This window comes from Tiliqua scincoides, chromosome 6, assembly GCF_035046505.1.
Source record: "Tiliqua scincoides isolate rTilSci1 chromosome 6, rTilSci1.hap2, whole genome shotgun sequence".
Classification (NCBI taxonomy): Eukaryota; Metazoa; Chordata; class Lepidosauria; order Squamata; family Scincidae; genus Tiliqua; species Tiliqua scincoides.
Genome location: NC_089826.1, coordinates 3392501 through 3404976, shown reverse-complemented (window position 1 = coordinate 3404976; position 12476 = coordinate 3392501). Strand labels below are relative to the sequence as shown.

At 46.7% G+C, this 12476-nt stretch overlaps 1 protein-coding gene and 1 pseudogene across 1 annotated transcript in view; one reads left to right on the top strand and one right to left on the bottom strand.

Moving 5' to 3' along the window:
- The first annotated feature begins 899 nt into the window (after positions 1-899).
- On the top strand, positions 900-1019 carry LOC136656307 (5S ribosomal RNA; annotated as a pseudogene).
- Positions 1020-7636: 6617 nt separating this feature from the next.
- SLC4A11 (solute carrier family 4 member 11) overlaps positions 7637-12476 on the bottom strand; it is a 75177-nt gene continuing 70337 nt past the window's right edge. The window contains exon 19 of the mRNA XM_066632245.1: positions 7637-11624. Coding sequence (XP_066488342.1) covers positions 11561-11624 — 64 coding nt within the window. The 3' untranslated portion in view covers positions 7637-11560. The remainder of the gene's footprint in view (positions 11625-12476) is intronic.

Here is a 12476-nt window from a genome sequence, read left to right as displayed (position 1 = left end):
GTTTCACATCTGTGATGCAGTAGCAGCAGGAAAGGAAAGGCCAGCCTTGCTTTGTGCAAGGCCTTTTATAGGCCTTGAACTACTGCAAGACCTTCATTCATTCATATAAGTTCATCTTTAATATATTCATTTATGTAAATTTATTCAAATTTGAAACAAATTAATTCGGCCCCCGACACGGTGTCAGAGAGATGATGTGGCCCTCCTGCCAAAAACTTTGGACACCCCTGTCCTAGGATATAGTGGGCATTTGAGAACAGCCAGTTCGTGGAGATGATGAGTGAATGAGGGCAGCTACATCAGACCCTCCTACAAGCCAGGGCAGTAAAAAATGACACTCCTTGAACATCAAATTGACATCAAAGTTCCTTTTGTGGCATGAGGTCTGCAATGGCCCACTGCGCCTGAACATTAAAACTGAAATCTCCGTTTTGTTGGATGCAGAGATGATGACAGTTGGGGAGAGCTTTTTCCACACTTTTAACTTCTCCCTGTACACAACTGTCTCTCAGGTCACTATTAGCCTGAGAGACAGGGCTCTGTCTTGCCCGACTCTTCTCCAGTCTCCAGAGGGCATTTCCTTACCCCTTCTGAAAGGTCTGTGCAATGCACACTGCTCTAATGTACAAGAACTGAATCATCTCCCTCTCATCAGATGGGGGGGGGGGTGTCAGTGAAACTGATGTATCTAACTCTTGCCAGTTTCAGTTTCACAAGGCATGGGGACCTGAAAGAATTGGAGGCGAGGCAGATGGGTGACATAGAAATGAGTGCCTTTGTGACACAAAATTGGACTGCCACCAATCACATCAAATGCACCCAAATTCAGCTGTGGAAGAAACCCTCATTTTGCCCCTAATTTCCAGATCTTTCAAACCCCTCAGAAGCTTCTGTGGTGACTCAGCAGCAACTGTTACCCTGCACATGCCAGATCTCATCTGATCTCGGAAGCTAAGCAGGGTCAGGCCTGGTTAGTACTTGGATGGGAGACCGCCTGGGAATACCGGGTGCTGTAGGCTTATACCATGATCTTGGAAGCTAAGCAGGGTCGGGCCTGGTTAGTACTTGGGTGGGAGACCGCCTGGGAATACCGGGTGCTGCAGGCTTATACCATGATCTCGGAAGCTAAGCAGGGTCAGGCCTGGTTAGTACTTGGATGGGAGACCGCCTGGGAATACCGGGTGCTGTAGGCTTATACCATGATCTCGGAAGCTAAGCAGGGTCAGGCCTGGTTAGTACTTGGATGGGAGACCGCCTGGGAATACCGGGTGCTGTAGGCTTATACCATGATCTCGGAAGCTAAGCAGGGTCAGGCCCGGATAGTACTTGGATGGGAGACCACCTGGGAATAGCAGGTGCTGTAGGCTTATACCATGATCTCGGAAGCTAAGCAGGGTCAGGCCTGGTTAGTACTTGGATGGGAGACCGCCTGGGAATACCTGGTGCTGTAGGCTTATACCATGATCTCGGAAGCTAAGCAGGGTCAGGCCTGGTTAGTACTTGGATGGGAGACCGCCTGGAAATACCGGGTGCTGTAGGCTTATACCATAGTCTTTCAAGACTGAAGGTTGCCAACCAGCATCCTAAACATGACTGAGATATCCTGCTATAGTAGTCTGTGACTTTTTTTTTTAACACAGTGACATTACAGAAGAGCCAGGAGATGCCCCAGACAAGCCTTGTCTGGATCAGGATTTCCCGCAAACTGAAGGATTTCGGCCACCCCTGCTGCTGAAATTCACACGTGTCTGCCAATCAGGCATCCGAACCACCTGGGCAAGTAGAGGGGAGAGACTGAATGCCCAGGAGGTCAAAGTCATGCAAATGGTTAAGCACAGCCCTAAGCTTTGTGAGCCCTAAGCTTATAGTGAGCACAGCCCTAAGCTTTCAAAGGTCACACACAGGGATGCTTGTTGCCTCTGGTTGATCACCCCATGCACCTTATTTGCACATTAATGAACAGCTCTCCTACTCTTTGTAGGAGTGCAGGAACTGGACCCTCCTCCCCTTTTTCCTTGTTGTTGGCAACCTTCAGTCTCGAAAGACTCTGATATCGCGCTCTGAATGGTGGTTCTGGAACAGTGTCTAGTGTGGCTGAAAAGGCCAATTCGGGAGAGACAATCCCTTCCACACTAGGAGCAAGTGCAGTCTGTCCCTGGTCTGTCTCCCTGGCTATGGGCCTTCTTTCTTTGCCTCTTAGCCTCAGACTGTTGGCAAAGTGTCTCTTCAAACTGGGAAAGGCCATGCTGCACAGCCTGCCTCCAAGCGGGCCGCTCAGAGGCCAGGGTTTCCCACTTGTTGAGGTCCATTCCTAAGGCCTTCAGATCCCTCTTGCAGATGTCCTTGTATCGCAGCTGTGGTCTACCTGTAGGGCGCTTTCCTTGCACGAGTTCTCCATAGAGGAGATCCTTCGGGATTCGGCCATCATCCATTCTCACAACATGACCGAGCCAACGCAGGCATCTCTGTTTCAGCAGTGCATACATGCTAGGGATTCCAGCACGTTCCAGGACTGTGTTGTTTGGAACTTTGTCCTGCCAGCTGATGCTGAGAATGCGTCGGAGGCAGCGCATGTGGAAAGCGTTCAGTTTCCTCTCCTGTTGTGAGCGAAGAGTCCATGACTCGCTGCAGTACAGAAGTGTACTCAGGACGCAAGCTCTGTAGACCTGGATCTTGGCATGTTCCGTCAGTTTCTTGTTGGACCAGACTCCTAGATGTGTAAGTAACTAAAAATAGAGTATCCAGCAAGCCACATTCAGGGATACTATTTTTCACTTGCCTTTTAAACCCTGTGCCTTTTCACAAACCCTCCACCCCGTGTTTCACTTCTTAGTCCTCTGCATCTGGTCCGGTTTCTTTGTCTTTTCTAATCAGCCTGGTTTGTTGATTTTTTTAATTATTATTCTGTCCAGTCACAGTGGCAGTTCCTCAAATAGTGGGTTGGCCACACTTGCCCAGGTCTCCCAGTTTGTGCTCCTGTTGATGGGATACCCTTTAGATTAGGAACCCTTAAAAAAAAAAAAAAAAAACTAGGGAGAGAGCAGTTTTTCCTGTCTGGGAAACCCCACAACAGCTAGAGGGTTCCCAGTAATCCCAGTGCGACTCATAAGAAGAGCCCTTCTGGATCAGGCCAAATGCCCATCTAGTCCAGTTTCTTGTATCTCACAGTTGCCCACCTCGGGGAGCAGGTAACAAGATAACAACATTCTGTTGCCACTCCCTTACACCTGGCATTCTAAGGTAGCCTACTTCCAGCAGTGTGGCTGGAACCTTTGGGCTCTCAGGGCCATGACTTACGCCATCACACCCCAGAAGTGCCCAATCGGGAATTCCAGTGAAGTGATGACATCACTGACAATTACTTCTGGATTACACCGTGCTCGCAGCAGTTGCGGACCCAGGTGGGGGAGAGCAAGGGAGAAAGGACAGCCACTGACTGCAGCGCTCATCTCCCTCCACTTCTCTTCCACCACAAGTGTTTGGGCCAGCATCTTAAGTCAGCAAACAAACAGGAAGAGGGTCTTCTTCCCGACTAGTTGCAGAGATTGTGTTTTTCCAGCGTTGAAATATCACTGCAGCTTGCAGAAAGTTATAATGTGTGTGCCTGAAATGGTGAGAGGTTTTGACCAATCCTTAAACTACTGGGAAGCACTGGTGCAATTTCTGTAAAAGACAACTGTAGGACAGTGATCAGTTAAGGGGGGGGGGAGAAATCGGTGTTTACATAGCCACTGGGGTGTCCCATTAAAGACTGAGGAAGGGGAACCATTTTGTCTGAAGTAGGAATCAAGATTTCTTTTATTTTTTCTTTATTAAAATACAACGGAGTTCCTTATACAAATAAAGGAATTTCTGTTTCCAAGAAGCATTTCTTTTATCAAAAGAAAACCATTCACTGAAGAAGAAAAAAAGTAAATATTAGCCAAGAGGCATGCATTGCTGTCCAAACAGAGCAAGTGCAAAGAAACCACAGGCTCGTTCTTCCCATACGTGTATTTAAAAAACACCCTGCTTTTCGTCACGTTAAAAGACAAGTGTTTTTAATTCATCTCCTGGTCAAATCGATAAGAAACCACCCTATCCTGTCGTCATCCCCCACCCCACATCCTTCCAGTTATTGGTATTCAATACAGCAGTAATATTATGAACCAGCTACATTCCAAGTCACAAGTAGGAAAAAAAAAAAAATTTTAAGAGGAAGGTAGGGGTTGGTTGAGATAAATTCCACCTCTGTACTTCTTATAGGTAATCTGGTGGGTTTCAGATTGTCTATGCACAACATCTCATCCTTATTGCACCATAGTAGGGGGCAGGTTTTGCAGGACCGGTACTGCCTGGAGAGAATGGGTAAGGGATGATGAATGTTTGATGAACCCTCGTCTTGTCTCACGCCTTGTTTAAGTTACCAGTCTCTAAAAATTCCCAGAAGCGAAGAGTCTCCCATTTCAAATGAGTTTAGATGCACACCAGGAATTGCTCTGAGACGATTCATACAGGTGTTGTACACACAGCAGTATTGCTTGGGGCCACTGCTGGTCTCTTGAGAAGTTGACATATCAAAAGGCATCTCCCCAAGTCCTAGAAAACTTTCAGAATTTTGGCTGGGGCCAGGTGGTGAAGAGAAGTGATCTCATCATGTACCTGAGCATTGACAGAAAGAGTCACTACATGCACAATCAAACTGCAATGGCTATATAAGATGACAGTTACATGAATTGCCAGATTGAAGTTGCCGAAGTTGAGGTTGTAGAAGTAGCAGGCAGGGCGGAGACTGAGGAAGAGAGAAACAACTGCCAAAGGACATGTCATCCATTGGGTCTCTCTTTATGACAGCCTTCTGTTAAGAGTTGTATTCTCCAATATGGATATTAATGCTTATTCATCAGCACACATAAACATACGAATGCCAAAAAACTAAACACATGGAAAAAAACACATGTGCACTGTTCCAATGAAGCTGGAAAATAATTGATGCCCCCAACACAATTCAAACACTGAAAATGGATCTTAAGAGCTTAATTTGGCTGCCAAGTTCTGACATTTATTCTATGGCTGTTTTCTTACCCAGAGTTCCCTTGATGAACAGATCTGAGAACCTCATGAATGCAGATCAGCTTGGCACTGAAAGAAGATGCGTGGAAATTAATAACCCAGAACATGTGTTGCTGCATCAGAAAGCGCAAATCCCAGCAAACAGAAGGCACGGTACAGTCTTCTTCACGGTACAGTCAGAGAAGCAGCTTCTGCCGCAAATGCTGGCAACCCATTAGACACAAGGTCAGGATAACTGCTGATAGTACCTCTTGGGAAAGCATCCATGGCTATAAAAGAGGCCACAGGCATTTCCAGTCATTGTTCACATTCAAATACTAGTTTCAAACTCTGACCAGCTGAGTTCACTCTATCGCCCTAAAAAGGGACTGATTCAGCCAGGTAACCAATTAAAAGAGAAAGAAAAGATGCACCAGTCTTATGAATCCCAGTAAGCTAAGCTCCAAGACCTTGAAACCCATTCACCGGCTCCCCACCCCAAGTCATGTCCAGAATCTGAATACAGGACACACCACTCAGGTTTCTTTATACTCTGTCATTCCATTACCAGACTAGGCATGCGCCACCTTGAACTCTGTTGCTGAGTTAGGGTCATGCAGAGTGTGGGACCCCCAGCAGCCTCCGCTATGGCACCCAGGTGTCACCCCCTCCCCCTTAAAGCAATAGTAATGGTTGGTGCAGAGAGAGAGCTTTCCCTCACTCCCAGCCTCCACGAGGTAGGTAAGGAGGAATGAGGAAAGCAATGGAAAGGGTAAATGGGACAGCATCAAGAGATGTGGGATTCTAGTCTGGGTGAGGAGAATCCAAGGTGCACAAGGATAAAAGGTGACTTGATAAGAGAGCATGGCTAAGAATTCAGAATCTGGATCTGCTTCAATTGGGGCTAACATGAAATAAATTTTGTGGTTAGTCGGAGCCGGATGACATGAGTTTCCGCTATACAAACCCCACTCTTGGCTACCTCTGGATCAACAGGTACCAAGTCTCTATTATACCAGTGTGGAAGTTTCTAATGATTTCAATTTTCCACCACAGGCTGTCACAAGATTGGTGTTACCCCTTAAAACTTGGAACATGACAGGGTTGTCTTTGCTTGTGGTGCTGGTTGGACTCAGGGTGAAGAGTTTTGCTTGAGAATCTTCACGCCACTATTTGTTGATATCTGAAACGCAGTGCCTTGGTATGGATTTCCCCCTCCCCCATGCTGGCTGCTAATTAAGCCCAGCCACATGGGTATGCACACAAGTTCCATCAATCTTTTGCTTAGCAAGCTGGCTATTTAACTTCAAAGTATCCCTTTGCATTTATGAGGCTAACTGCAGGAGGACTCCCAAGTGCTTCTTGGAGTCAAAAGAGATTCCTGCACCAGAAGACACAAGATACTTAGAAGTCTAAAGACACTGATGCAGCCAAGATGACGCGCTCTATGTGGGGCTGCCCCTGAAGACGGTTTGGAAACTACAATTAGTACAGAATGCGGCGGCCCGTGTGGTCACCGGAGCCAGGCGGTTTGACTCTGTCAGTCCGCTTCTCCGGGGGCTGCATTGGCTGCCCATTTGTTTCCGGGCCCAATTCAAGGTGCTGGTTTTGACCTTTAAAGCCCTATACTGCTCTGGGCCAGGATATCTTAGAGACCGCCTACTCCCGTACAATCTGGCTCGCCATCTCAGGTCATCAGAGAAGGCAAGTGCCGCCACCCAAGGAGGTCCGGGGGGGGGGGGTGGCTGCAAGAAATAGGGCCTTCTCGGTAGTGGCACCAACATTATGGAACTCCCTTCCCCTTGACTTGAGAATGGCTCCCTCTCTTGAGAGCTTTCGGCGAGGCCTGAAAACACTGTTGTTTAAACAAGCCTTCTGATTTCTGGCCTTCTTAACTTTTTTTATACATCTTTTAGTTTTACAGGCTTGATTCCTCGGTGATCTGCTCTTTTACTCTTTTAATCTGACTACTGTTTTTATGGCCCTGTAGTGTGTTTTTAAATGTTTTTATCTGTTTGTATTAATGTTTTTAAATTCTATTGTTTTTTAATATGTTGTTAGCCGCCCTGGGTCCCATTAGGGAGAAGGGCGGGATAAAAATAAAGTTTTATTATTATTATTATTATTATTAAGATGTCATTTTGGCAACTGTGAAGCTGAGAGAGGGAGAGAGGCAGGAGTGATCTGAGAGAGACATAACTCACCATGCAGTTCCCCATTTAAATCTGGGATCTCTGGTCAAACCAGCTTGAGAAACAAATGACGAAAAAGGCCACAAAACCCACTTAGCAAGACTGGGTGGGGGGGAAGCGACCACCCCCTCTTCTGAGCCATTTTCAACTCACTGAGAAAAGCTGGCTCCAGCCTGAGCTTTTGATGCTTATCCAGGGGACGGTGAAAAGGGATGAGTTCCGACAGACTGTTCATTCAATATATGAAGACCGGGGGAAAACAGCATCAGTCCATGAATTTATTGTGTCAAATCCAATTAGAAAATCAGGCCTTGGAATGCTCCTATTTTGGCAACTTGCGTGTTTATATTGGGGGGGGGGGGAGAAAGACAACAACAACCCATAATCTCATAAGGCATTTATTTTCTGCCTCTTCTGATAGACAAAGCACAGCAGAAATACCCTCACCTTCCTCGCAACAGTTTCTTTGGCGAGATGCACGCTAGCTACCTACAGAGCTTCTAGCAAAACCTTTGGCATTTACATTCTTGCCGTCTTTTTAACCTTCACAGTGGTATTAAAGTGCAGAGTTTGTTCTGTCTAGGACAGACCCGCTTCCTTCGCTCATCTGTTTCCTGGAAAGCCAAGCTGAGGTCAGCAGAAACAGAAAGAAAAAAAAAGCCGTAAGCAGCAGGAAAGGAGGAGGGTATGGAAAGACCTTCGTCTTGTTCCCATCAGATCCAAGACATGTTATGATTCTCAAGGGCTCTGCTACCTGTCTTTTCAAGTACAAGACCGACTCTGGAGTGTGCAAGGTTACTGGCCTCTTGACTGGTTTACTCCGCTACACAGGTCTGCAAGCACTGAAGCACTGAGTGGTAAACTAAACAAAGAATGCTCACCTTAGGCAAATATTGGATCACAAATGGGGACTGGGAGGGTGGCTAGGGGCCTGGAACCACCACATTGTATAAGCAGGGGCAGGCCTGAGGAAGAGGGGGCCCTTTTCACCCCTGTGTCCCCACTCCCATCCATTGTGACTTCCAACAAATCTCTAACTACTTCACTTGGCACGTGGGTGTTTTATGCTATACCTGGTTATAAAACTTTACGGACCACACCCAAGGAGAGTCCAGGATCCTTCCAGGGGGCTGTGCAAACAGGCCACGCGGGACCGGGCCAAAAATCCAGCGCATTATATGAGAACACCTGGAATGCTTCCTTTAGCAAGCAACTGAAGGTAATTTTCTATTCAAATTGGTGGTTGCCACGTCTACATTAAACCTTGCATAACCTTGCTATAGCTTATATGGGGGGTTGGGGGAATCAGTGATGCATCTCTGGGTTCTGTAAGAAAGCAAGCAGAGGCTTCTACCCTTTACAGAAATACGCAGATTCTGCCAATCAAAATGAGGGACATCTCTACATCATCCATGTTCAACTATTCTTAGTGTTGTGTTTTTTTAAATTAAAGCTGGGAGAGTTGTGGCCCTTCTTTTTCCTTCCCTCTAGAATTGCAGAAATCTGAGTATCATTATAAACAGGCTGGGTGATTTCCGCTGTCCTGTAGTGATCTCGTATGTAAGCAGGAAACAACAAATCTGGTTATATTTAGCTTAAGTGTTAACTCCTGATTTTGGTTTTTGCTCTTCCTTGCTTAGATATCCCTAAATTTGTATGGGATATGGTCAAATTTACCTCTTTAAAAACAAAAGTTGGGGCAGAACTACATGTTACAATAAACATTTTGTAAGCGGCAATCGCGTATTGAGCTCTTCCTCTTTGTGTTTGTAAAATTCACCACTTCTTAACATCGGGGGAAGGAAGACTCAACGCCCAACATGAAGTCCTGATGCTGGTTTATAGATTAATGAAAAAAACATTCTACATACAGTTCCTGCTGCCTTTCTGTGCCATCACAAACCTGTCACAGAGTTCTCTCCCTTCAGTGTTCAAGAGAATGATTTTGAATGGTGTGAGAATCCAGCACAAGCCACAGTGTCAACTCCAATGCTGGAATAGCTCTTGCGCATCAGACCAGACACTGAAAACTCCTCCCTCCCTGAAGCTTAAATCGTACCATCCTTGGCACAGGAATTCAGGGAGTGGGGCAGGAGTCCAGAGGAAAGCCCCTGCTTAGATCACCCCCACAGAATTCCTCCTCAGAAGAGTCGGCTTCTCCTTTAACCAAGTTTTCCTTTAAGCTCACTCCCATGCCTGCATGCAGGATAAGGCAGGGGTCTTGCTCATCAGAGTAACTGGCTCCCAGACATACCGACGCGGACTTGGCCCTGCAGTTGCTGTCATTCTAAACCAGTTTCTACCGTGTGTGTATTCAGGCAACATGAGAAGCCACTGCAACTAACCAACACAGCTCAAGAGTGCAGCCTTTCTTGCCTTGACTCGCAGGCTCCCTCTGACATTCTGAGCAAACAAACGCTTGGTCTACACAGTAGCAGAGGAGGTGTCTTAGAACTATTCCTGGACTGTACCTCTTCATACCGCAGGTGGCAGTGTTGGAGGTGTGGACACTACCCAGGGGGGGAAGGATCTTTACACAGAGTCCTAGCACCTCAAGCAGGAGACTAGGCTTGAACCCTTCTCTGCAGCATCTACTTTTCTACATTCAGGATGGTTCCACACAAAAACAAAGCAGGGAACCATTACAGCATAGGACTGCTCTACCTGCTGTTCTAAACAGAACAGTCCAAGAACAGCCTCATCTCCCTTACCCGCTGTTTTTGCAGGCCTAGCCTGAGTGCGCTTTGCTTTGAGCAATCAAACTACCTACAGGCAGAAATTTCTTCAGACTGAGAGCTGAATGGAGTTCTGCTCTGCTCGTGGCACAATCGTGTTCCCCTTTCATCTCTAGCGTTTTGAAATCTCCTTGGTGCCTTTCTGTCTCGTTCTTGCAAAGGGCTTTCTGCACCCTACACGACAGAGGAAGGCTGGGAGAGGGAAAGGATGGATGTTGATCTCCAGTACAGTACGAAATTGCTCAGAGCGTTTCAAAAAGCCAAAGGGTTGGGGGGGGGGGGAAGAGACACAGGCCAGGTCAGAACACACGTCATAAACGATGAGGAGCCACAGGACATAAAATAGACGTTGGGATCATTAGAATTCTTCCAGAAATATAATGTAACGCTGCGTGGAGAGAAACAGGGAAGTCGGCTACAAAACTGGAAACTGTGCGGAGACAGTACAGAAATACAGCCTAGGTTGGAAAAGCAAAAACAAAACAAAAAACACCCACCCCTAAACCACATTACCACCTATGTTCACTATGTACTGTACATTAAAATGAAATGCCAAGAGCAATCAGAAGAGAGGAGTTCAAGGGCTAGAATCAAACAGAGGAACAACAGGATAAGTAGAAGGGTTTAAAAAAAAAAAGAACGAAAAAAATAGACAGCAGGAATGAAACAACAAAAGAGAGAAAGAAAGCAACAAAGTTGATGGTAAGATACAGCACAGTTAACACTGATTGCACAAAAACCCTCCTTCAAAAGAACAGGCATCTCTACATATGCAAAATATATACACAAATCCAGGTTAGTTCTGTATATATGTACACACAAGTAGTACTGTATACGTATGAGAGGGAAGAAGAATCCCAAGCGTTGCCACCATGAAAAGCCGACTGTCCTGTGTCGTGACCGCCTGCGAAAGCAAGCGCATTTGCCAAAGGTGGTTTGGATCATTCTCAGCAGTCTTTGGGCACAGCTGAAAAGTTTCCTGTGCGTGTGAACTGGGAGGCGGGGGGGGGGCCTGAATGTTTTCGGATGCATCTGTTAGAAGACAGTACAGAATCTGCAGGTTTGAGAGAAAAAAATAGCTTTGTTCTCGGCGGCTGCAGCCCCTCTCGTCCACCTATGTCCCCAATATCAGCTGGTCAATGGGGAGATGTCCATCTGGAGTAAGGCTGGCATCAGGGGCTTTGGTAGGAGTTGGGAAACTGGAGTGAAGCTCCAAATAATGTTGCAGCCCTACGCAAGAAGAGGGGCGACGGCCGCCTCTCTTTGCAGAGTCCCAAGGAAAGGGGTCAAAACAGGTTGCATGTGTCTGTATAAAAAGGAATCCCTTCCCCTAAGACAAAGAAGCAGGTGACAATTCCAAACGCCTTGAGATTTTTGGGATTTCCACAAAGCTCACTTGCCCCTGCGCTCAGAAGACCGCCGCTCCCCTCCCCGGATCCCTGAAAATTGGGCACTTGGCTTGACGGATCTCTGGCAACAGGCCTTTGGGTAACAGCACAGCAGCACCGAAGTCGCTGAAGTTCAAACACAAACCAACATCCAACAAGTAACTTGTTCTCAAAAGGTTGCAAATGGTTGCAAGGGCCCCGGGTTTGGTCTCTTCTAGTGTTCAGCGTCCATAGCATCCAAGTATTTTGATTCAATGATCCTGGGAAGCAAGTTATACCTGCATAAAGGAGGAGCAAGACGGGCTGTTAGTTGTGGTTAGTCATACAGGCACATCATCTTTCAAGCATCATAAGAACATAAGAACAGCCCCACTGGATCAGGCCATAGGCCCATCTAGTCCAGCTTCCTCTATCTCACAGCGGCCCACCAAATTCCCCAGGGAGCAAACCAGATAACAAGAGACCTCATCTTGGTGCCCTCCCTTGCATCTGGCATTCTCACATAGCCCATTTCTAAAATCAGGAGGTTGCGCATACACATCATGGCTTGTACCCCGTAATGGATTTTTCCTCCAGAAACTTATCCAATTCCCTTTTAAAGGCAACCAGGCCAGGTACCGTCACCACATCCTGTGGCAAGGAGTTCCACAGACCAACCACACGCTGAGTAAAGAAATATTTTCTTTTGTCTGTCCTAACCCGCCCAACACTCAATTTTAGTGGATGTCCCCCGGTTCTGGTGTTATGTGAGAGTGTAAAGAGCATCTCCCTATCCACTCTGTCCATCCCCTGCATAATTTTGTATGTCTCAATCATGTCCCCCCTCAGGCGTCTCTTTTCTAGGCCAAAGAGGCCCATCTCTTGTTTGGGCTTCAGCACTGGTTGCCAGACTGGGCCACTGGCTGCCAGACTCTTCACATGAGAGCTTCAATGTATACAGCGGTGGGTTTTTTGCAAGGCTCCCCTGGTTGACTTCCTCAGCTTAGCCGGGAGCCACAATCTGCTGACAATTTGGAAGTTACTGGAATGAGAAAGCTGGCCTACATAATACCTTTGGTCTGACCCAGCCAGGGGTCTTCTTGGCTTCTTAAAAGATGAAATTTTCAGACATAGTTGTATGTTATTTTACT